General features: G+C 33.7%; 1 protein-coding gene across 1 annotated transcript in view; it reads right to left on the minus strand.

Moving 5' to 3' along the window:
* LOC145252461 (WD repeat-containing protein 89-like) overlaps positions 1-27,126 on the minus strand; it is a 51,339-nt gene that overhangs the window by 10,018 nt on the left and 14,195 nt on the right. The window contains exons 2-7 of the mRNA XM_080111878.1: positions 26,957-27,094; positions 18,293-18,405; positions 16,010-16,094; positions 13,564-13,613; positions 10,001-10,109; positions 1,972-2,035 (exon numbers count right to left, since the gene is read on the minus strand). Of these exons, the coding sequence (XP_079968004.1) occupies positions 1,972-2,035; positions 10,001-10,109; positions 13,564-13,613; positions 16,010-16,094; positions 18,293-18,405; positions 26,957-27,075 (540 nt within the window). The 5' untranslated portion in view covers positions 27,076-27,094. The remainder of the gene's footprint in view (positions 1-1,971; positions 2,036-10,000; positions 10,110-13,563; positions 13,614-16,009; positions 16,095-18,292; positions 18,406-26,956; positions 27,095-27,126) is intronic.

Here is a 27,126-nt window from a genome sequence, read left to right on the forward strand (position 1 = left end):
TTTTTCACGTTTCGACCAATTATTCCTTTGGCCATCGTCAGGTTGACCGCGATGGAATGAGAATGTCGAATCCTCCAACTACATCCACAGCAATTACTGCCTTCAATAATTGTTGCCATCTCATCATGGTTTGGTCAACTAATCCTCTGATTGGCTTTGGGTGGGATCGAAACCACTACCTCTAGACGATGCTCACCTGGAATCGTAGATATTCTGCATCTCTATCCACTGCACCAAAGTTGGATTTTTTGATCTTATAAATCAAATTGTTCTTCCAATTGTCGGGTCCGTACTGATTGTTACATTATTGAATTAGTTTGGAATTATTTGGGAGATAAGGAAATTGTATAATTTTCATTTAATCATTTCGACTTTTATCCTTATATATATATGTCCAAACGCATTTTATTTCTTTTTGGTGGATTGATTGTTGATATTTCTTCTGATTAGTTATGAGCAAAATAGACTTATTGATTGATATAATTAAGTGAATGATTTTGTGCTATGAAACAGATACTGTCAAGAATTTTGAATGCTAACTAAATTAAAGAAATAAATTGTAAGACGGTCAACATCATGAACTTTGGAATATAGACTTGTCATTCATTCATTATATGCCCTGTAATTAAATTGAGCTTCTTAAATACGGATTGGTATGTATATAAAAAGGGAAATATAAGTAAATAAAGAATATTTCCACAGAAATATATATACCTTATCTAGATTTAAATAAGATTATATATATATATATATATATATATATATATATATATATATATATATATACGAGATATACGAGCATTTCACCCTTGCATTGCCTGGGTGTTTAGAGGTGTATGTTGTGCAAAAAAAAAAAGTGGTAGTAGGAATGCAGGCTCGAATCTGTACCGTGAAGGAGGAAAAGAACGGGAAAAAACAAGTAACGTCTTTGCTGTTATGACCACCGTCAAACTGGAAGTGATGTAGGTTTAAATTAAGGCTAGACAATCGAAAAAAAGGGATGACTTTCAAAAATATCAGCGAAAAAAGCGACCCCCTCCCTGTAGAAAAGTGCCCAGTTGAGGGTGAAGAAATTAATGTCTTTAGCCAATTTTTTGGTATTTGTCGTCTGAAGGGTCGAGCTTCAAAACGATAGTCATCTTGTGAAAAGCCGTCGCCCCTGTCGAAAGTTTTAGGCAGACATGCACACATACATACATACATTAATATATTGGTAGCTCAAGTTTTCGACCCAAACTGATTAAAAAGCTTTCCCTATCTCTGAATACCCTTTATGTAAAATTTCAAATGTTTAGACAGAAATTGTCTGAGTAATTTGATAGAGACTGCAGAGGTAAAATTTTTTAAAACTTTGACCCTTATTATGACCCCTTAACATTTATTGTTTTGGGCTCAAATCGAGTTATTAAGTTAGATCCATGTCTAAGGAACCTATATCTAAAATTTCAAGTGTTTAGACCCAAAATTGGTGGAGGAGTTTGGTAGAGTTCTCAAAGGTCAAATCGTTGAACTTTGACCCCATAACAGCTAAATTTTTGGCTGGAAACGGATTACAAAGATTTTCCCAAATCTCCATACACTGTATATCAAATTTCGAGTCTGTAGACTGAAAATTGAAAAAGTTATTGTGTAGGAAAATGTACACACACAGACACTTTCACTTTTGTGTATATATATATATATATATATATATATATATATATATGCAAGCAAGGATGCCCGAACAGTTCAGAGTTTTATAATTATTGAGATTAATTAGAACAAAATCCACTCGAGGATAAAAGTTAATATGTATTGAGTGTCAGTTGAATGATGAATAATATCATGAGAGGATTGAAAGAATTTGATAACTTATGATTGGAGGAGTCATGATAAGCACATGTTCAGTCATAACACAATAATTCTCCCTCCAAATAGTTTAAATCAATTTCTTTGGTGCTCAGCGCTCAATAGATAAAATAAAAGCCTTACTTGTGTGATGTCATCTTCGTGGGATTCTGTATACGTTGTCAAGATTGATGACTTTCTTCGATCCCTACAAAAAAAAAAAAATGAATAAACATAAAAGTATGCATACAGAGTTGACTAAAAAGTTTGTTCATTTTCGACTAAAGATCGTTTTATGTTCCTATTCTTCAAATCCTGTGTAGCAAATATGTTGACGTCATTCTCTCAATAAGCCTACAAGCAGAGGAGTTCTTACTTTCTTTTAATGTATTTCAGGCATTGAAATGGAAGACCAGCAAATTGCATATATGTACCTATTTACAATGCCTCTCCAGGGGACAGAGTTAGACACCAGGGTCGTTTTTTAACGTGGAGAAAAGGTACAAAAATAAAAAATTGTCTCAGTCGTGAAGCACTGCTCCTTCATCGAAAGAGAACAAGAAATGGAAGTGCAGCATCTGAAGAACATATACTACACTTTGATCTTGACCAAAAGGCCAATTGCAGATATGTGGGTAAAAGTGCTATCAAAGTGTCACTTGGATTGTAACAAGATCTGTAGACCCGAGACAACGCCGGGTAGGGTTACCTTGCTGGTGAAACTTTGTCAAGAAAAACAAATTCAGAAAAAAATAGCATCTTGTTTATTGAGAGAATGACAGGAATATTATCATCCCTGAGGAGAATTGAATTTTCATAATTGAAGAAGTGTTCTTTCAAGATATAGAAACGATGTCGGAGTAAGGAAAAAAGAGACAAAAAATTTTATTGTTTAGATGACCACTGATTATTTGACTAAACAAAAAAGGATACAGAGAGAGAGAGAGAGAGAGACAGAGAAAAAAGACAAAGCCTCAAGTACAGAGGGGGCAGACAGAGAGATAATAAAAGTGGGGGGGGGGGTTGCCAGCAAAAAAACAGTTTGAGAAAGTTTGTTGGAGAATTTAGAAGTGGAAAGTTGAGATTTGTGTCGCCAGCTTGCGCCATGAGTTGACAAAATAGATTGAAAAAGTTCATTCCAAACAATTATACTCCTGCATCCAGAAATCAGTCTGATTTCTCAAGTTTATGTTCTTACATAAGATATACCCGTAACAGCTTCTGAATAATTTTTTGTTACTAAAAAGACTGCCTTTGTGATTCCTTTGTTGTTTGCCTGCGGTTGTGCAATGAATTCTTCCCCAGATCAATATTCAAGCTGCAGTCGAGAAGAGCGATGCACCTGCCTGTGAAAGTGGCCCTCATCCTCGTCTGACAGCAGGTGATCAGCTGAAGGACCTTTGTAGTAGGGTTACCGAGAGAGCAGAACTGCCACATGGACTTAGGGTTATGCACGAGTTGTGGTCGAATAAAAAAAACAAGGAGTTCCAGCAACCAACGAGTGTCCTTACCACTAGACAAAGAAAAGATGAAGACAGATAAAAACTAGACAATCAAATCATGAGAGGAGTTATGCAGAAGTCTTTGCCAGTTTAAAGACTTAATTCATCCGTTTGACAATTTAAAGGCTCTCATAAGCTTTATAAAAAAGTTTTGAAGATTAAATGCCTTGGAGACTTGAAGGGTCCAGAGGCAAAAATATTGAATTTATTTGAAATTTTTTTTATTTTTAAAAATGTAGCTCCGAGTCGTTGGGAGTGAGGATTACTTTTAGGGTGCGGCCCAACTCTGCTCTGCTCCCGGCGATGCAGCCCATAGGGTTATAGGATTAAATAAAGTTAAGTTCACATGAAGAGTTTTTTTACTATTTTAATATATGGAAGCCATCACTTATCGAAGCCTGAAGGCCACTCAAGGATAGGAGTTAATGAATGTAAGATTGTCAGTGAGTTAAGTGATCGGTAGTCGTTGGGTAGAATGATTACTTAAGAGTATAGCCCAACAAGGACTTGTTTACATTGGATGTAAAAACGAGCATGTCGGAATATATATATATATATATATATATATATATATATATATGTGCAAACAAAGGGATGTAGTGTTTACCTGATATACACAATGGTAAACCTCAAACTAATATAAATAACAGTATTATATATAGAAAATGTAATCCCAACTGAACTAAAAAAGCTCAATACACAATAGAGAATAGAGCTTATTATAAAAGAAAGAAAATTAAAACTGTAAGTTGAACTTTACAACCAAAATTTATTTTTCGACTGAATACTCCAAAAAACAATTTACAAAGTTTCAAAGAATGCTATTCTTATTATTCTTCTCATCAGAGGACATAAAGAAATCAGCAAATTATATTTGTAGTAATGCTAGAATTTGCTAGTTTAGGCATTAAGTGAAACCGCAATTTCTTGTAGTTATAAATTGCTAAATAAAATAAATAAATAAATAAAAAATTTTTTTAAATATTGGATATGTAAAAAACTAATATAAAAACAAACTTTGCATAATATTTCAGCTCGAATGAAACTCCTCTAGAGTTGATCCAAAATGCAAAATAGTTCTTTAGATAGAATGTATTCCAAAATAAATCCAGAGTGACGATGCATATAATCCGATTGGAAAGTTTACAAAATAGCTGAAATAATGCAAATTTTTTTTTTTCCGAGCAGTGCAGTAGTCCAAAGAGAAGTCTGTCCCTAGTCAAATGGGATCAATAGTAAGAAGAGAGAAATCCAAAATGAGAATAATTTTGAGATTGTAAAGTTCAACTTACAGTTTTAATTTTCTTTCTCTTTATATCTTGTGTTTCCTTTTTTAAAATTAAATATGTTTTTAACTCTTTTTCAAGATGTCTTTTAACATGTTTTATTAATCATTTGTTCATATATATATATATATATATATATATATATATATATATATATATATATATATATATATATATATATACACACACACACTAACTGTACATACCCAGTGTTGGAAGGTAAAAACATTGCCAGGCAAAGGGTTTAATCACATACCATTTAAGATACACCACATTTCCTAAGTTGTTACGACTTTTCTGAAAGCTGACCATATTTTGGATTTTTGGAAGCGTAAAACATGGTCATCTTTATCTATGAAATTCAAATGGGAAATAAAATTTCATAACTTCAAGGGAAATAACTCATAGGTTAAATGAAAACTTACTTCCGTTTTTAAACATAGGTGATGTTGGTTATAATAATAAAATTAAATGTAAATTAAATTAAATAAATCAACTTTATATAATATATTTCTAAATAGAATACTTAAAACAATTTTATTATTAATTTCCATTAAACATTTAGAGCTAATTATTAAAACAGTTTTTCTTTAATGTAATATGCAAATGAGATAACCTCTTGAATAAATAGTATATATAGAAATCATGCAGAAATAAAAAATATATAAGACTCCGTTTTTAGTATGCAAATTAGTTTGTGAAACAGTGTACCTGTTGCATATATTAAATTATTATATCTATATATAAAGCTGAATGTCTGTGTGTGTGTGTGTGTCTGGTCATGAATAGGCTCCTATATGGTTGACTATTTTAAAAAACTGATTACATATAATGATAGAAGATGTATCGAGACACAGGAATGGGTATGTTAAATCTGGCAGAACAGTGGTTCATTAAAATTGTGGGGTCTGCATTCACACCTGGTTCACAAAGTATGAAATAAAAAATTTTAAAATAAAAAAAAAAAACGTTTACAAGTGTTTCTGATATAGATGTACATAATAATACTTTGATAAGTATGTTTTAACTTAAATAGAGATGGTATAATAAAATTGTGGGGTCTGCATTCGCGCCTGGTCTCCATAGAATGGAAATAGGCACAAACTTTAATAAAGACTTTTCATATCTATCTGTGTAAGTATACTTTGATAATTATGTTTCTGTTTGAAGAAATATGGTATAATAAAATTATGGGGTGTTCGTTCGCACCTGACCTCAATAGAATGGAAATATGTCACAAAGTTTAACAAGGTTTTTTAATATAGATCTACAGAATATTGTGATAAGTGTTTCAGTATGAACAAGTATGGTATAATAAATTATGGGGTTTATCTATTTTATTTTTACTTTCATCATATTTTGCTTTGGTTTTGATACCCCCAAATTCAACCCAAATTTACAACCCTTCCTTTTCATAACCTATTATACTTTCATAGTCCATTTTCTATAGGCTGTTTTTGAACCCAGTTAACGACGGGTACTTTTGCTAGTATATATATATATATATATATATATATATATATATATATATATATGCAACATTTACAACTTATTTCTGGATGTCTAATGTTTGCACCTGAATTGTGCGTTTATTAGTTATTAATTCCTTTCATTCTCATGGGAATTGTTTGATTGACCGTAGGTAAAGGCTAGCAAATGGAGTCAAAGGTGGCTAGGTTCAAATCACCTGACTAGCAGGAATTATCCTTACACTGATGATTGCATGAACATGAAATTCTAGTGTCTGCAGAGTATAAATTATTATCTATCTACTACATAATAAAATGATTGCAGAAATTCCCCTCTTGACCAAATTACGGTAGGTTTGCAATAACAAATGCCACATACAAATTTATTATGTCTAAACTATTACCCACCATCTTATGTAACTTTTGAACGCCATTACATACACATTTATTTGTTATAATAAAATCCTATCTTACTTCCTACAAGTAACATCATCACCATTACCAAGACCTTTAGACAAAGTAATCCGTATTTTCCCCTCTAAAACAAAAGTCCTCCCACAGTTCCCAGTTAACACAGAGTAATTATTTAAACATTATAACTATGTTGCCCTGACACCTTTACTAACTAGATGAAACACTCATACACATACAACTACATTTACACTTCACTATTCAAAAATAATAATTACTCCCCACTAACATTCCGGCTATTCTCATTGACTGAGACCATAAAATTCTATTATTCCAGACTATACACATTCATACAAAAACGAACATGTCAAACCTTATACAATATGGCTGCTCAATCTATACGAAACATTACTTTTATGCATATGAAACAATATAAAAAAATTCTACCATGCTCATATTCATAACTTTATGTACCATACCTTCACCTTCTATTATATCCTTTTACTACATCCAGAAAAATTCTCATTTTCATTAATTTTGATTCTGTTTGTATCTAACTACATTTACTCCCGTTTTTTTTTTATTTTTTAGTTTGTCAAATAATTTACGCCACTAAAGTACAAATTTTCTCTTCATTACATTGCCTACAGATAGACTTATTCGTTATATAATTGTTCGTTTTTTTTAGATCTCTTTTCAGGACTCATTTTCGACACTGCTCAGACATTAATTTTTATTTTTAAGTTAATTTTTTACCTTAGCTACACCTACACAATTTCCTTTACCCTGACAACTTCTATGAATAAGACAATCTCTTGTAACTTTGATGGAGACAATTAGATTTTGAGATATAATGACATGTAATTCAATGTTCTACACATGTGCAATAAACAAGTCTACTTCTCTCCGCACAACACAACTCCTGCCCCAATTTCTTTTTTTATTTATAATCTTTGCGAGTGAGTATACTGACAACATATAAAGGTTAAACTTGAGGCAAATATTTTGACACTCTCCCCTTATCATAAAATGGGATGTCTATTCTGAAAGCCGTTCTTACCATCGCAAGTTTAGGTGTGCATTCCATAAAATGTTCTTAACATCAGGAGGTTAGGGGTGTCTATTCCGAAAAACGTTCTTCACATTAAAACGTTGGGATTCACCACCAACAACAACCATAGTTTAATTTTATACAAGGGAGAGCAAGCTTCCACCGGGCAATGCCGGTTAATGAGTCCTGCTAGTTTAATAATATATATGGTTGGCCAAAAAGTTTGTTTTTGAATATCATCTTTCCGACCTACTAAAGATCGTTTTATATTCCTAATTTTTAAATCCTTCAATTTATGGAAATGGACTAGGCATGAAACCATTTGATGTAAGGTACTAAAAAAAAAAAAAAAAAACAAAGAGAAAAGCTAGCCAATGATGAATGTTAAATGAAGAGATTCCCACCCAGAAAACAGCAATTCTTCTTCTTTGTCAGAAACATTGCTTATAAATTTGATGAGTAAAGGACAAAATATGGAAAGCAAAAGTTATGAAAAAAAAAAAAAATGCAAAGTTTTTCTTTCTGTCTGTCTGTGTGTCTGGAGTTAACCAAAAATTTGTTTATTTTATGAAAATTATCTGCCCAGTCTACTACTGTTTTATATTACTATTCTTCAAATCCTGTTTGATACAGCGAATATTGACGTCAGCGTGTAATAAGCCTCCAAGTAGAAGATTTTATATTTTTGCATGTATTCTAGGCGTTGAGATGGAAGATCAAGCAGAGCATGACTGACATTCTACAGGAAAAAGGGAAAACAAAGAAATTTGCATAAAGAATGGGAGAATGCTGTTACAGAACAGTTGTGCAAGGAATGGTTTTTTTAAATTTCAAAGAGGAAATTTTTCTAGTGAGAGATGCTCCTTGCTCTGGCCAGCCAAAGACAATGAGCAAGTGAAAGCTGTAATTAAACAAAACTGCCATTTGACAACCAGTCGAATCGCAGATATCCTCAAGACTTCCAAACTGAGCATGGAAAATGAACTGCATAAACTCAATGTTTAAAAGATGCACCTCTCGACCTTTCTTTGCCCTTATCCTTCCTTTTTGTCTTTCAGCCAGATGGCTGAATAAATCGTTTTTATTCTGAAATTTACTCACCTCAAAAACGTGTTGTCTGCAAGTCTTGTATTATTCAACTGATGAAGAACAAAAAAAAAAATGGCAACACAGTTCATTTTATCTTCAATGCTCTTGCAAACTAATATAACAGCAAAAGTATACTTTAATTCTATTCATATACTATTGTACTCTCTTTTAGTGCTTAACTTAGTTTACTGTACTATTTCAGGTGATTTCATGCTTGATTTGTAGGGGGAGTGTCTTATATGTTCAATTGTCATGATACCATCTTTTCAGGTATAACCTCCTTTTTTAGAGAAGTGCTAGCATAGTACAGTTCTCTAGTCATGAAACCATTATCCCAAGCATTACCAACTCCTTTAGGAAGGGAGAAATTTATGTTTGTATTATTGTTCATTGGACTACTGTTCTCATCTTGAATGTGATTTTCACAATGTTTCGGTTGATATAACCTTCGACCTTCTTTAGGTGTATCTTGTCGAACTCGGGAATGTTTCTATTGAACTCGCAAATTTCGACAGAATTTTGAGCAGAACCTTTTATTTAGTTCACGGGGGTAGCACGCTCTTGTTTCATCATTGTTTGTCAGAGATACCAGCGAAAAATATGTGACCTTGGAGGATGAACATATTTTTGTGAGTTCTATAAAAAAAAAAAAAAATTATTTTTTAAATAGATTTTCTTAAGAACAATTCTCCAGGAGTTCCTTGCAGGGAATTTCCTCTCTGAATTCCGATTTCCATGATTTGTACAAATTCCTTGCCTACCATTATAGTTACAATCTCGCGCATGGCATGCAGAGAGTACTTTTTTTTTTTTTTTTTTTTTTTTTTTTTTTTACAAAGGCATCACCACATTATCAAGGCCCAGAGGCCACTCAAGGATAAGGGTTAAAGAGTGTACAGTAGAAGTTGGTCAATATAGTAATCATTAGTAATGAAAATTTGGTAAATTTAATAACTTATATGGAACGGCTCATCAAGAACTTATTTACTTTAGACTTGAACAAAACCATATTGTAGTCAGCCGGAAAGCAGGAAAACGGAAGACAATTCCACAGGCGTGCAGTTCTAAGAAAGAAGCTTTGTTCATGGAATCTACGTTTAGGTTTAGGCACAGATAAAGAGTGGGGGAAATTATTGATAGTGTTTACAGCTAGACGAGTGTTTCTTGTGAAAGTTTGGCGAGGGGGGACCATAGATTGAAGCTCAGTTGAACACTTTCCATGAAAATAACGATACATCAGAGACAAACTCGCAACATCTCTTCTGTGAGATAGAGGTTGCAAGGAGGAGAAAAGGACATCTCCTACGAGGCTACAAAGTCTATTTTGAGTACTTCCACAAGTGAAACATAAAAACTCATATTTACCAAATGATTAAATCAACTTCCTTGGAATCGGAATCATACGCTTCAGTGCCAGCAGCTAACTTTGAATCAGAGGAATTAATGTCAAGACACAGAAGATTCTTGGAAGAACCTGCATAACCAAAAGGAAACAAAAACGTCTTTTGTTATTCAATTATGAAAACACTACCAGGTGAATGGTCATGAGCTCCTTAGTTATAATTAGAAAATCATACGCAAAACAAAATCACAACATTAATGTTTTATTATTATCATAACAGATATGATAATGAACACTAATAACTAATCACACTGCCAGGAATTATCTATGACTTATGAAGATTTGGTATCTATCTGAAGCTGAAACTATAATACTAGTATTTTTTAATGATCTATTCCGTTTATTAAAACTATTTCAGACTAATTATTGTATACTGATGTGTGATTACATATAGACGTTTATAATTTAATTTCTTCAAGCTCATAGTTACGGCACATAAACAACTATGGGGTTTATAAAAAATGTCCTTACATGGGAAAGGGCTTCTACAGCATTTGAATCAAACGTGTTCATTACAATAAAACCAAAGTACCATTTTATATCTTGTTTTCACGCCTCTTGGACATGTCTTTGAGTTGCTGAGTTGCTTGCATCATGACATTCCTCGCGTCAGGAAACAAAAGTTTTCTCAACACATAGTAACAGATGCAGAGTTTTATTCAGCATCATTGATTTTACTACAGTCAAAGTTTGTGTCGTTTCTTGTTACAAGGAAGGTGGGGTCTTTATCTTGCTATGATCTTAACCACCATTTTCTTTTTCTCGTTGCCTACACTAGCACTCTGCTCAATCCATCAATCAAGACTTTTTTTGATCTGCTGTCTCTGCCGCCCAGAATCAGACTCTGTGATATCATCAGAATCTTCCCCAAATCACGTTCCACAAACAGTTTTGTGATGTTGCAATCCAACAACATCACACCATCAATAATAGCTTTGCACTGTTCTACCTGTCTCTCTATGACACTTTTGGTAAACAACCTTCTTGTGCTAATAAATTTTAACCTAAAGACAACAATGAGCCCAAATTCTGATTTAGGACTTTACTCAATCAGATCAAGTTTTTGAGCTATGTCATTTTTTATGTTTTTGTTGTATGTGTGGAGCATTTTAAAAAAAAGTTGGTTGGAGTAAAATGTTATGTTTTGATTGACACTGGCCACAACTGCCAGACCAGCATACGTCAGACCATTATAACAATATAATGTACGATCTTTCAATGTTCAATTCAGACGATAATTGAAATAATATGACAGTAAGATAATTATTCTTTTTTTTGCATGTCTTTCAAGCCTGTGGACACTTTTGCATGTTTTTGGATCATTATTGTATTCACAGGTTGTACAGTAGAGGGCAGATAAGGCAGTGTTGTATTGTATGGTCCTCCACATTCACAGATTATATGGTTCAGTTTTGTAACCTCATCTGGCAATTGTAACTTTTCATCATCCTATTCTTCTTTCAGGTGATTCAGTGTTTTCCGTTCGACCTGGGATGCTTCTGAGCCAGAAGGGAAGGTTTCAGAATGGGAGGATTTCTATCTCAATAGGAGGCAATTCTCTAGTCCTTTAGTTCACAGCTGCAGTCTGGTCTTCCCCCCCCCCCCCGAGATGCTGTTAGGGACACAGCATGGCTGAGGAGTCCTCTTTGACGTCAGTCATTGGACTGAAGGTTAATGCCAATTATCATCACAATATTTTATGCTGAAAAATCTATCAAACTGCATTGGTTGGAAAGTAAACAAGTTGGTACTACACCGACATCTTCAAATTTCAGATTATCGTGTGTCGATTATAACTGCTTCAATGAAGCAATTGTTGAATCTCTTGGTTACCTCGTCACATTTTGAAATTAAAAACCTGTGCATTCATAAATCACTCGATATGCAGACAGCAGAACATGAAAATTGCTTAAACGTATAATTTTGCCGGAGGATGACCCCCCAGGCAACCACAAGATGCATTATTTAAAAATTCACAACCATTTATATATATCAGGCAGAGAACAAAAGTTCTTTTATGCATATTTTTATGCATATGGTCACATGACAATTTCACACATTTTTACGCTGTCCTTTGCATCAGTATTGGATTCTGCATCATCTTTAAAGCTGCACCGGTTGGGCAATAGAGGGGGCGGGCGCAGTATTGTATCGTCTCATCCTCTTATCCACACTCACAAATGAGTCAATTTTGTAACCCACCTGGTCATAACTTTTGATTGCTCTATTCCTGTTCTCTGGCAGTTGAACTGGTGCCAGGGTATTTCTGAACCAGGAGAGAGAACAACAGACTGACACATTCCCATATCAGTAAGAAGGGTGGACCATTTTTTACCTGGTCTCTTCTTCTGAGATGTTCTTAGGATGTTGTGGATCAAGGTGGAAGCAATCATGTGCTAAGCTTTATCAAGTAATATTTTCTATTACATGCAAATTTTTTAAGCAAGCCAAAAAGCGAGTAATGTTTACAATGGACATAACATTAAGCTAAGTATATGCAATTTAATGGTGTAATTTAATGGGCCTGTGGTTATGAAAGTCATTAATTTTTTATAATTCTGATTACTTTTTGATTATGTTTGAAAGACTAAAGTCTAAAGTTATTTTCTGAAAGAAAAAAGTCATAATGAAAAATGCTTTCATGGCGCCTTTGAAAGCTTGAAAATTCAGCTAAATTTGAAAGTTAAATAAATCGTAAAAATCCCTTGAAAGATAAATATTAGTTTTCTGGAACTATTTCAAAGATAACACTGGCCAACAACAAATTTGTTGTTTGCGTTTTTTTCTGCTGATTTAGGATGAATTTGATGCACTGAATCCCAAAATCACATTGATTTTACTCAATCAAGTCAAGTTTTTGAGCTATGTCATTTTTTATGTTTTTGGTCAAGTTTTTGAGCTATGTCATTTATAATTTACTATAGTGATATATATATATGTCATTTTTTATGTTTTTGTTGTATGCCTGTTGGAGTAAAATGTCATGTTTTGATCGGAAATGATTATTTTAATGACAAAAAGTATTCAGGTCTGATAGTTATGATGTCAAAAAAGGATCAATTTGAAGTCATAAAACCTCGAAATCTTCCAATAATTGGTGCTCAGCTACACAAAGGACTGGCCTGTGCAGGAGAAAGTGGTGCCTTGCAAAGAAAAGATTGTCATCAATGACCCTCTGGTGGATAGAGATATAATACTCTTCCCACCACTGCACATCAACCTCGGCTTAATCAAGCAGTTCACCGAAGCTCTTAACAAGGATGGTGACTGCTTCACTTATTTGCGCCAGGCTTTTCCAGGATTGACTATGGAGAAGTTGATCTTTGACTGTTCACAAATCTGGTAATTCAGAGGTCTAGAGTTTGAAAACTCAATGAACAAAGTGGAACGTGAGTGTGGAAGGCATTTGTAATGAAGTTAAGGTTATGAAAACCAATTAAAGAAGATGGGATAATTAATGATTAATTAATATTAACTGAAAAAGATTGTAAAATAAAAAGGAATTAAAAATAAAATATAAAAATACCTGTAAATTCCTGAACTGGTTTATGTGATTTAGTCCGTGTATCCCAACATCTGCATTAAAAAAAAAAAAAACTTCAAAAATTATCAAAATATAAGGAAAATATAAACAAAATGAAATGTTATGTCTGTTAGAGTATGTTGTCCAGGTCTCTTCTGCATATCTGATATGTGATATCCAGCGTCTGGAGAGAGTTCAAAGACTGGTTACTCGAACGGTGCAGAGTCTATCGGATTTGCCCTATGAAAGTTGATTACGTGAATTTATTGTGCAGTTCTTTTTATACCATGGATCTTATCACAATCTATATTTCCAAGGGCAGATAATTCAGGTCTCAAAACGCCCTCTAGTGAGAGTATGTAATTGCGTTGAGAAGAGTAGTTAATACTCTAAGTACTACATTAGTGGTCGGGTTTCGAAATTCAACTTGAACCATTTTTCATATCTAGCCATGCTGAGGAGTCTCGATGCGGCAAAACATCTGCGTGCGAATGACTATATATATATATATATATATATATATATACATATATATATACATATATATATACATATATATATATATATATATATATATATAGGGCGTTTGTAAAATCGATAGCATAGCTTGGGAATTATGTTCTATATGTATGAATAATAAAAATTCCCATGAATAGTGTCATGGCAGCATTTATCTGGACCAATGAAAGTACGGAGTATCAAGGATAAAAAGCCGCCAAAATATTCCTCTTTTCTTATGCCTCCCTCGTCACTGTTAGAGTTTGCTGTTCAGGCTTCTTCTCCATATCAAATACGTGATATCCAGCATCTGGAGAGAGTTCAAAGACAAGTTACTCGAATGGTGCAGAGTCTATCGGATTTGACCTATGAACACTGATTCCAAAAGCTTTTCTTTCTTGAACACTGACGATTATGCGGTCATCTCATTTCATTTTAACCTACAATCTCATCAAACCTCAGCATGTATTATTCACTCCTGCATTAGAAAGAGGTCTATGCTAATACTACAAGAAACTGATTTCAATTAAGCTGAAGAAGGGGTGCTTTCTCAATCAGATTCCATGGACATTAGAATAAACTTCCAAGTGAAATGCCCTAATTGAAGGTGAATTTGGACAAGTGCTGGTCTACTATGTCCTCTTTTGTATAAACTTCTATCACCTTTTCCTACATGGCAATTGAAGCACAATTGTTTTATTTTTTGTCAAATAATTTGGAATGTGAGGACTAAAGGACAAAATAAGGGAAGCAAGAGTTACACGTTAAAAGTAAACCCAAGATCGACTTTCTATTCTCCTTAGGAAGAGGTTCGACACAAGGTCAAGTGTAGATTTGATGAAAGTTTTTCTCTGGAACAGAGTGGATTCAAACTTGGCACACACACAGGTGTGGGGAAAATAGAGAAGAATTACCGCAAAAACGTGCTCGTGTCTTTCTGTCCTGTGGGCTGAGAAGGAAAAACGAAAAGATCCAAGATGGTCTCGCACAGTTCTCAAAAAAATCACATCTCATACGTGATTTTGAGGTGCGCCCGGGCACCATAAAAGCAGGTTGCTAAAGGGACTAGGCAAGAAGGTTCAAACCTGTGTAGAGTGAAGTTTTTTGTGCGTCTCAGACCTTTCCAATTCAGCAGGTCTTATGGTTATAATTGCAACTATTCATCCGATAATATACAATAAAATCTTTAAAAGATTTTATTACAACTAAATAAACTTTAAATTCAGAGTTCGTTCATCTTTTTTAATTAGATGATTCTATTGTTGACATTCATTTTCCTGATATCTTTATCGTTAGAATCTTTTCTGAAAGACATCAGGTACTTATGAGAGTGATCACATGAAGGTTGCCAGTATCCTAAGTAAAAGTGTTTCCATGGAACGAGCTGGATTTGAACTTGGCACATGCAAGTTTTCAATCTATATCATTAACCGCACAACCACCATCATTCTCTTATAGAGACGTGTGGATGCATCTAGGAATGACAAACTGACAGACAAAGCCTCTTTTAAAGATTCTGAGGTACATCGAAAAACAATTTATTTATTGCGGACTATTATTCTCATCTTTATTAGTTGTTGTTTCACAACGTTTCGGCCAACTATTCCTCTGGCCTTCGTCAGGTGGTAACCGCGATGGATAGGAATTTCGAATCTCCTAACTGCATTCTCAGCAATCACTGCCATCCGTAGTTGTTGTCATCTCACCACGTTTTTGGGCCAAGTAAGCCTTTGGCCGGCTTTGGGTAGGATTGAAACCGCTATCTTCAGACAATGCTCATCTGGAACCACCTAACGAAGGCCAGAGGAATAGTTGGCCGAAACGTTGTGAAACAATAAATAATAAAGATGAGAATAATAGTCCACAATAAATAAATTTATATATAAATAATACTCATCTCAATAATGAGTATTATAATTAAAATAATATATCGAAAAACTAATCAAATTACCTGATAGATTTGTCCCATGATGAAGAGAAGAGTAAATTTTTTTCTGTGTTGGCAAATTTGATTCCCGAGATGACACTGTTATGAGCTGCAATGATAAAAAATGAAGGTCATTAGATATACATCTGTCAAATCAAAGAACCTACTGTTAATTTTATATGCCTGGTCTTTCTGCTTGTGCTGTGACATTGGCTTGAATTTAAGTTTCAAATGAAAAAAATCAAGTATCATGGTAAAATCAGGATTAAGAAATTAACTGCCAGTTTCACAATTCTTCAAGAAAAAGATAAATTATGCCTGATTGTCTCCCTTGACCTCGAACATGTGATGCAATGGCAAAAAATAAGATGTCACTTCTGACATCTTTTATGGAGAATAGAAAGTGAACCTGGGCTATGCTTATAACTCTTGCTTCCTTTATGTTGTCCTTTAGTCCTCACATTCCATGAACCATGTTTCTGACAAAGGGGGAAGAATTGCTGTTCCTCGGATTAGAATTTATTTATATTATACTTATCATTGGCTAGTATTTTTGCTTGTTATTTTTTACCTTATAGTGGTATTTTTTTAGCTTATAGTTGTATCTTTTAGCTTCTAGTAGTATTTTTTAAGCTTATAGCCATATTATTTTTAGCTTATAGTGTGTGTTTTTTTTTTTGCTATATACATCAAAAAACAAAGTCCATAAGTACAATCAGAATATACACATTGCATTCTTCCGGAAACATTTCCGGAAACAGTTTCATGCCTTTTCGTGAACTTTGTTATAAAATTAAAAAAAAAATTAAAAAAACAACAAAAAAAAACAGCTTTGGGCAATGTCTTTTTCTTCTCCCTACTACTTTCTACCGTAAAAATGTCAACTCTTTGAAAAAACACATTCTTATATCCAGTCTGCTGCTAAAGTTGTTGGATAAATGGTCGGACCTTTCTCTTTACTGCAATCCTTGACCCATATAAAGTTAGACATATCCTAAGACAGAATACTGCTGTCATATATGGAGAAGTGCAGCCAAGAGCGTACTTTCTTGCCTTCAGCGAGAGAATGAGAGATTTAGAGCGAGAGGGAATAAAAAAAAAACACACACAAGATGGCAATAATAATCCGAAGAGTTCAAACAATATGAAGATTATGGTTTGTCTGCATTACATGTTGGAATTATTTAACGCCTAATTCACAGTACTAACAAATATACATCACAATCACATCGACACACCAGTTTTCATTAGATCATTGAAGTTAAGAAATGTTTAGCCTGGCCAGTATCAGATGGGTGAACATTTGAGAATACCAGACCCTGTATATAGGAGGACGTCAGCACCTTCCTGCAAGAACTGCAACAACCTAATATCATCAGCTTTCGTGACCAGGATAGACATGCAGCTTACTTCTTTGGTTTAACATATCTTGAGTGTCACTTCAGTATGTTTGAACTAACCTGAATCTAAGTTGCTAGTTTTTAGCCAAGTTAAACATTTTTGTTCATTGAAAATTTTTAATTTTAATAATGATTCTAAGCTTTTACCAATTCTTAGAAGACTAGAGCAAACACATGCCTAAACAGTTCCAAATGTGTCAACAATGGCACAGCCTTGATAAAACATGAGGACGCTGACATTTCACTGATGATCGATTTTATACTATCCAAAATTATATGAAACATTTGCAAAAAAAAAAAAAAAAAAAAAAAAAAAGTTTTAAAGAAAAAAAATTGAATGATTTTCTTTTTTTTATGGTTTCATGACAGTGATTTTTTTTTATTATTAAAAATATTTTAATTCCTGAAAAAAAATTATTTCATTATAACTTTTTTTTTTTTAAATAACACCATACCAAAATAGAAGCATTTCAAAATAAAGACTAGTTTTTTATGTAAAGTTTTAAAATCAAACTGGAATTACGTAAGTAATAATAAAAAAGAACTCTTCCTTTTTTTTATCATTTTGTTCACCTTGGGGATGGGGTATCTTACTGGATGCCAGACAATCATCCACTATTTCATATATTCCAACCGAGAGGTCTTTTTAGATTCTGACCATCCCTTAAGGGCAATTGTCCACCGAGTTTATCTGCCAGGTAGTTTCTAAATTCTTTTTCATGAATTCAATTGCTTCTACTATAATTACTGGAATGATAGAGATCTTCCTAAGATTCCAATTTCTCTTCATGTCGTTCCTCAGTATACATCGGCAAGATCTCCGCTAAACAGAAACTTAATCAATTTATTTGTCAAGAAATTCTGATTTCCTTCCAAAATAAAAGCAAAGAACAGAAACTGAACTCACCATTAATTTGGTTTAAGGTAACCATGTTGGGCATTGAAAAAAGACGAATGCTGTAGTTGCTGCTGCTGCTGGCGAGCAAAAGATCATCACTTCCAGTTGACGGAGACTTAGAACTGGAAAATGAAAAACTAAAAATATAATTTCATGAAACACAATCAAGTAAACGTGTGTGTGCGTGTGATGTGGGTCCACGCATCATATTTAACCGATTAATGATCGATTTAGTGTCGGTAAGTTTCTACGGATGTTTTAGCTTACGCTTAAACAATTAAAAGGTGTTTCTATTACTAACAAACTGCCCAATGTTGCCCGGTCATAAAGATATGCATACATTTTAATTTATGCAGATTTCTCTATTATTATAAAGCCAATTCTTTATTGATTATTATTCAATATGCAGAAATGATTTCAAAAGTTATAAAAATATGACTTGGGTATCATCCACTAGAATTAAAACCAGAACGTTTAGCACTCCAGCCTTAGTTGTTATTTATTTCTCTAGTGTCGTTACCACCTGAGCTACAGACAGATAGATATGAAAGATTAAAAATTAAGTGACTTTGTGCTATGAATGAAACAGCAGGTATGTTTTATTCTTATCCTGCCAAGGTCAAATATTTTGTTTTCAATTTTGACCCCTTAGTAGGAATTTTTGCCAGCTAAAAACCAAATCAGAAGTGCACTACAGGTCTAAATACCCTTATATATGAAATTTCAACTATAGATTAAATATTCAGAGAGGGGTTTGGTAGAGAGCTTTTGCACACAGACTGATGTCATAATATATATATATATATAAAGGGGATTAAAACAGCAGTCTAAACAGCAGAGTTTATTTTAATGTATTAGCATTAATACAATTAAAAGAAAACAGTGTTCGTTGTAATGTAGATATATAATAAGCTTGATAGGCATAAATATCCTAGAGCTATTTTAATATTGAGTAAAATGATTAATAATTTATAATTAAAATTAAAAATCAGTTTCACAAAGAAGAAAAAATGATTTCGTTTGTTCTTCCTTGTGAAACTGATTTTTAATTTTAATTATAAATTATCAATCATTTTACTCAATATATATATATATATATATATATATAAATATTTCTGTGTTAAAATGTTATCATCTTAAATTCTACATAATTATGTAGAAGTAGACACTATGCATAAATTCAGCATAATTATGAAATTAAGCCAATCGTCTATATATATAAAAGCGAAAATGTATGTATGTATGTGTGTATGTTTGTATGTCTGCTAAAAGCTTTCGACAGACAGAACAAAAATTCACAAACTCGATATCATATATACTTCGCTCAAAAAATATTAAAAAATTGGCCAAAACCGTTCATTTTTTCACCTTGAAATCGACAATTTTCGACAGGGGTGGGGGGTCAACAAAAACGGTCCTCTCGTGATAACGACCGGTTCTACGCATGTGCCAGATGACGTCATGACCTGATTTACTTTAAATAGTTGGAAAACTGACTAAATTTCATGTACGTCACGTTAGCTCAGTTGATTAGCGCGTTGGTTCGTTATCTAAATGTTTTGGGTTCAAATCGTGGTGTGAGATGTCTTTTCTTTTTTTTTTCAATTTTTTAAATTTAAATATTGAACCAGTGTTATTTAAGCCATTTTTCACGTAACGTTCGTTTTTCTGGGTTTTTACTTTGCTTATCCGCCTCTGACCACACACCCAAAAACACCCGGGTACCCACCGATTTTTTTAATTTTAATATCGAAACAGGCTTATTTAAGCCATTTTTCACATGTTCGTTTTTCTGTTGTTTTTTTTTCGTTTGCCTTACGTTAGTTTTTTTTGTTGTTTTTTTTTTGATGTTTTGATTACCCTCTCTCGCTTAAGTTTTAACGTTTTCTTTTTTTACTTCGCTGATAACAAACAAACCTCATTATTGCTTACGTCGTCGTCGTGCACACACCCGTCAATTTGGTTCTAACTTAAATAAATTCAAACATCTTTCAGTAACTCATTCTGGCTGGCCGATTTTATTTTCAAACTTTGCCTCAGGGCTTCGGGTTCGACCCCCCCCCCCCGTTTCTTTTTTATTTAACACCACACATACCTCCAAACACCCGGGCAACGCCGGGTACCCCTGCTAGTCTATAATATAAATCTCACCTGTCTGTTGGAATGTATGTCTGCCTAAAACTTTTGACAGAGGTGAAGCTCGACCCTTTAGACGACAAATATTGAAAAATGTTAATTCCTTCATTCTTAACTGGGCACTTTTCTACAAGGAGGGGGGTCGCTTTTTTCGGATATTTTCGATAGACATCCCCTCCTTTCGATTGACTAGCCTTAATTTAAATCTTTGCGACTTCCGGTTTGGCGATGGACGCAACAGCAAAGTCACTTTTTTTTTTTCACGTACTTTTCCTTCTTCGCAGTATGGGTTCAAGCCTGCCTGCCTACTACCACTTTTTTTTTTTTTTTTTTTTGCTCAACATACACCTTCAAACACCCAGGCAATGCCGGGCACCCAGGCTGGTCTAATAAGAAATCATAAAAAATGAAAAAGTAACGTTTGTTTTTCAAAAGAATATGCAAATTAGTTAACCTACATGTAGTCACTTTCATTTCCATAACTGAGTATATTAAAAAAGTTTGATTAATTTATAAATAGAAAAATGTAGGTTTTTAATATTAAAGTCAGAGCAAGTAAAAGTCTCAACTTTATTGGTATATAGATAATTTCAAGAAAATAAAAACCTAATATTTTTGTCATAGTATATATAAAAAAAAAAAAGAAGATATTGTTTTAACCAGAAATTAGCAATAAACTGCTTCAATAAATTTTTTTGATTGATCTTTGCTTTGAAAGTTGCTCTGGACAAGGTATGAAGCCACTTGATGTAAAGATTTAACAAGCATGAAATATGATTATCGAAAGAAAAGAGATGTCTATTGACCTTAGTCTTGAAAAGGTCAAGGCTATAGGTAGAAGGAAAACAGTAGGAAGAGAGTCTGTAGTAGTTCTTGGAAAGAAGTTATTGAAATGTGAAGCTGTATTACAATGAGGTATCAAAACAGCGAATTGATGAAGACCACTAGACCAATGAGTCAAACGAGGTGGAACAAAGGAAGCAGGAAATAGATCAGACAATTCTGAAAAACACATGCCATAATAGTATTTTTAGAAAAGACTGAGACTAGCAACATCACGTCAGAAGTGACGGTAAGTGACATACAAATATCTGTACGCGATGTTGCCAAGCTAATCAAAAACCTTGATTCCAGTCATTGTGCTCAAAAAGCTTCAACCGGAACTAGCGCTCATACTTACCAAGTTATTTAAGCATTGTCTTAAGGAGAAATGCTTCCCAACACCTTGGAAAATCTCATCAGTATGCCCTATATTTAAGAACTCAGGTGATCGCTCATCTCCCTCTCAGTACAGACCTATAAGTCTCCTATGCATCATGAGTAAGCTGCTGAAATCTGTGTTAAACAAGGAAGTAGTCAACCATCTCAGCAAAAATAACCTTCTTAGTTACATGCAATATGGTTTCCGTTCTGCTAGATCTACAGCAGATGTGCTTACAGTTATATCTCATAGGATTGGCGATTCCTCGATGAAAGCTTCCTCTCTAGGGCAATTGCTCTTGAAATATCAAAGGCCTTTGATAAGATATGGCATAAAGGTTTACTTCACAAGATCTCCAGTTATGGTATAGCTGGAAATGTCTTCTCAACTATTAAATCATTTCTCTCTGATAGGTTCTTAAGAGTAGTGGTTGATGAGCAGAAATCAGAGGCTCACAGTATTAATGCTGGAGTCCCTCAGGGGTCCAACTCTCTTCCTGATCTACATCAATGAACTTCCAGACCACATCCTTAGATCATTCATAGACATTTATGCTGACAACACTACCATCTATAGAAGCACTTCGAAGACCATAAACGACCAAGTTCTCTCTGACTCTCCTCTGATCTCGAATACGTGGTACAATGAGGAAAGAAGTGGCTGGTTACTTTTAATGCATCTAAAACCGAGCTTCTATCTTTACATCATCAACGCTCTGCTGCCCAGCTGCCATCAATCGAAATGAATGGCTCTTGTCTTGGGGAGGCTTCATGTTTTGACAAGCTTCTGGGCTTGACCTTTACTCCAGATCTGAAATGGAACACGTATATCAAATCAATTACCAAAGTCGCTGGAAAAATGGTGTGATCCTTCTACCGCTCCAGTAGATATCTCACTCCTGATGCAATTCTCTACTTATATAAAAACCAAGTACGGCCAACGATGGAGTACTGTTGCGATATCTGGGCAGGAGCTGCTAGAAGCAGCTTATCCTGTCTTGACAGAGTTAAAAATAGACTTCGTAGCTTGGTGGGGGATGCCCTTTTCTCTTCTCTACAACCCCTTTTCCCCTGAAGAGACGTAGCGAGCCTGTCCCTGCTTTATCGTTATTTTCATGGCAGGTGCTCATCTGAACTTCGATCTCTGGTCCCCCCCCCCTTGCCAGACTTTCTCAAAAATACTCGTCTTTCCAGAACTATTATCAACAATTACTCACACTCTTTATCCGTGCCTACACCTAAACGTAGATTCCATGAACAGGGTTTCTTTCTTAGAACTGCTCGCCTGTGGAACTCTATTCCATTTGCCTGCTTTCCAGCTGACTACAATCTGATTGTCTTCAAGTCCAACGTGAACAGGTTCTTGTTGAACCATCCCCCTAAGAAATCCAAGTTACAAAATTCCCACTAATGTTTACTACGCTGAAATCACAATGACTAATGTATATCCATTAACCCTTATCCTTGAGTGGCCTCTGGGCCTTGATAAGCGATGATCCCCATGTAAAAAAAAAAAAAAGAAACCTACATGAAAATTGTCATCAAACAAAATGAATCTTTGTAAAAAAAAAAAAAAAAAAAAAAAAAAAAAAAAATGGAGAAAACTGGAATTTCTCTGGCTCTCTGGCTTTTCCTGCATAAGTAAAAATGCATTTTTATAACTGAATTATCTGGGAAAAAATTATTTTTTAAATTTGGTTGCTTATTGATATTTTATTATCTTGTTGGATATGTGCTTCACACCTTAGAATGTAGAACACAAATCACAAACCTTAAATCTGATGACGATGAGGAGATACGATGATACTGAAAACGTTTGGGTCAGATATGTCTGATAAGATAAAGAGACAAGGAGAGTAAAAAAGAGTGGACGTTGGGTTTACTTTGGACAACATCATAACTCACTTCCTTTGTTTTTTAGTCCTCATATTCCAGGAGTGATATTTCTGGCAAAAGGAGAAGAACTGCTAATTTCTATGTCAGAATTTATCCATATAGCCCCTACTATTGGATAAAAGTATATATTTTAGCTCCCTACATCAGGTGGTTTCCTGCCTTGTCTGGAGCAATTTCCATAAAAAAAAAAATAAAAAAAAGATTAGATTGCCTGTGGTCAGATCATCAGTTCTTAATAATTGACATATTGGAATTTGTAGGGAAAATATGTTGTGTTATCTTTTTTTTATATACGGGACATGAAGCCACTTGATGTAAGGATTTTAAAAAAAAACAAAAAAAAACTACTACTTCAAGGTCAAAAACTTGCCAACGATAAGCATTTTGTCTTTGTTCGAAACATCACTCCTGGAACGTGAGGACTAAAGGACAAAATAAGGGAAGCGAGAGTTATGCACTGCTGAAAGCGAACCTAAGATCCACTTTTTACTATTCTTAAATCATAACGTGGAGTCGAGTTAGTAAGAAACACTTGGAACTCGAACCAGAAATAAATGTCTGATTATATTTTCTCCATTTTTTTTTTACTCCGAGATCTTCAAAATTTTTGCCTCTTTGTCAGAAACATTGTTGCTGGAATGTGAGGACTAAAGGACAAAATAAGGGAAGCAAGAGTTATGCGGCTGCCAAAAGTAAACCCAACATCTATGTTCTAATCTCTTTTAATTATAATATGGAGTCGTATTGGTAAAAAAATCCTGAAGACTCAAACCAAAAATAAATGTCCGATCATCTTTTTCCTTAAATCTTCATAATTTTCCATCAATCTTTTTTTTTGTTAACTGAAAAAAAAAAACACAATGCATTCCTCTCATCAATCCATTTTGAAAATATATTGTGCAGGGAAAATTGTGGTGTGCATGATTAGCACGGGTGTCATTCGATTAAGAAAAGAAAAAGTCTTAAACTCGAAACCCAACCAACATGAGATAAAAACATGTCTTATGCAAATTGAGACGTGGTCGGATTTGGCAATATAAGAAGCCAGCATTTCTTCAGTTGAGGACGATTTCTTTTTTGTCGGCTCGACATTGGTACAGCATACTTTGCAATCTGGTGTCCATTGAGGAAAGCTTGTTTGTGATAATATTGAAAAGGGGACAGATTTTTGTTACATGTTTTGACGCGGTGAACTTGGGGATCTGAAAATCATTCTTCTTTTTCTTTAGTTCAAACATTAGAGCAACCAGCGAATGGAGTCTTCAATCATGAAGTATAACCAAAATACGCACACCATGAATGTGAGAGATTGAAATCTGTTTTCCAATTTAACGTAAATACGTGTATTAGCGTGGTCTGTTTGAATGTATGTTTTATAGTCTATATATGTAGTGCCACTGTAACAGCTGGTTTAGTACAATTAGACTGGTGCAATGTTTCTAAAAGATGGAGAAAGATTATAAATTATTTAAGCTATCTGTGACTATAAAAATTTAAGATTCATAAATACATACTTTTAAGATAAAGTGGTATTTGGACTAGTGATGGAACAATTCCAATATTTAGATAAAATCCGATACGAATACCAATTTTGTTAAAAATTCTTGATTCCAGTTTTTATTCTAAACTCGCCTGAAAAGTAGAATTCCATTTTCTTTGTGGAGAGAGGATTTGGTGGAGAGTTCTCACCAATTTTTAAATCCAAATATGACTTTTTTTTTAATTTGATAAACTACTTCATGTTTTCTCTTCATGTATTGTCTGCAAATAATTTTTCTTTTTCTTTAACTCAAACATTCAACAATTAGATATTGTTGTCGCTATTGTTGTTGCCGTTTATCTAAGATTATCTCCCTTTTCTTCAGCTTAAAAACCTCCCAACATGCCGTTTCATCTCTTCAGCTTCCTTCCACTTTCATTTTGGTCTTCCACTTACGTTTACTTCTGTCATCTAGGAGGGACAGGATGTTGTGGTCCCTTTAAGAGGGCCCTAAATAAAGAGTTCTTTTTAAGTAATGAATCATAAATTATCAAGGCCAAATGCCACTTGAGGATAAGGGTTAACTAGATTATCAGTTGAATGATGAAACAGAGGAGATGATGAATAGAATGAAAAAATTTGGATTATTTCAGGATCCGTACAAATTTTAATGTCCATTTTCAAGGACTTTTCAAAACTTTTCAAGATCTTCAAACAAAATTCAAGTTTTCACAACTAAATTTGATATATAAACAATTAGGTACCTCCAATGCATACCATAGATTCAAGATCCCTATACGTAACAATATAACAGTAATCTAATTTAATATTATCATAACTTTTGTACCATTTAAAAGAAGAAACTCCAAATAAACTAGTAATTTTTTTACTTTATTTTTTTTCAGCATACGAAAAAAAATGAAAATGCGACACTAAAATCGTGTTTACATTATTGGTAATAATCTATGTAGTGATCATTTTGAAAGCGTAAATATACCCATGTAGCAAGAATCAATTAAATAGATTTTCATGAAATTTTCAATACTTACTCATTTTTAAATTAATTTTTATTTTAAAAGCAGTGTTCATGAATTCTTGAGGAGGAATCTTTTTAGGTATCCACAACAGTATTTCATGTTATAAAAACTAAACAAAATAAATTCAGGTTGATAAAAGATGAATGAACAGATGGTGGAAATGAACAAATTGTTTGGATTATTTCAATTACTGATCACATCTTGGGTCTTATTCTCACAATGTTTTGACTGATGTAATCTGTAACCTTCTTCAGGTGTCTCTTGTGGAACTCAGAAATCTTTCTATCGAACTCGAGAATCTTTCTGTCGAACTGCACAGAATTTTTAATGGAACCTTTTATTTGATCCACAGGGGGCAGCATACTCTCATGCCAAGATGGAATAGTAATTAAGTAATTTTAAATAATTTTAAGTAAAATTCCCAAGTTTGACAAGATACACCTTAAATAGGTTGGAGGTTCCATTAACCGAAACATTGTGAGAATAATACTCAAGAATAAAAAGTAAAATTATGAAGACTAAAATAAAGATATGATCATATAAAACCTTATCTCTATAATCCTTATTCCAATTCTTAATTTTTTTAGATGAGGGCTGATTGTTTTAATCTGACTATTGTTCTCATCTTGAGTGTTATTTGTGCAGCATTTCAGTCAGTGTAGCTTCCGACCTTTGTTGCGTATGCTGGTTGCCATCTTGGTAAAGATTTTCTCCTTTCTTTTCCAAGATGGTGACCAGCATGCCTTACAAAGATCAGAGGCTAAACCGACCAAATCATTGCACAAATAACATTCAAGATCAAAACAAGTAATGCAAATGAGACCAACTTTTACTTTTATTTAAATATTTTAAAATCATTTGAGTGAAGTTTGAATTGATCCAAGAAATTCGACCATTGATGTTAACAAAACAAGAGTTACTTACCTTTGTTGGATATCAAGATGTAAAATATATTCTTCTTCAACTGGTGTCAAAGAAACGGCAGATTTTTCACACAAATTTAATTTTTTCATCAGCGATTCCATTTCTGTAAATGTATCCATTCAATAGTTCCACTAATATCTGAAATCAGATACATAAATTTATTGTATCTT

Source organism: Euprymna scolopes, chromosome 29 (assembly GCF_053919585.1).
Source record: "Euprymna scolopes isolate OS-2025 chromosome 29, ASM5391958v1, whole genome shotgun sequence".
NCBI lineage: Eukaryota > Metazoa > Mollusca > Cephalopoda > Sepiida > Sepiolidae > Euprymna > Euprymna scolopes.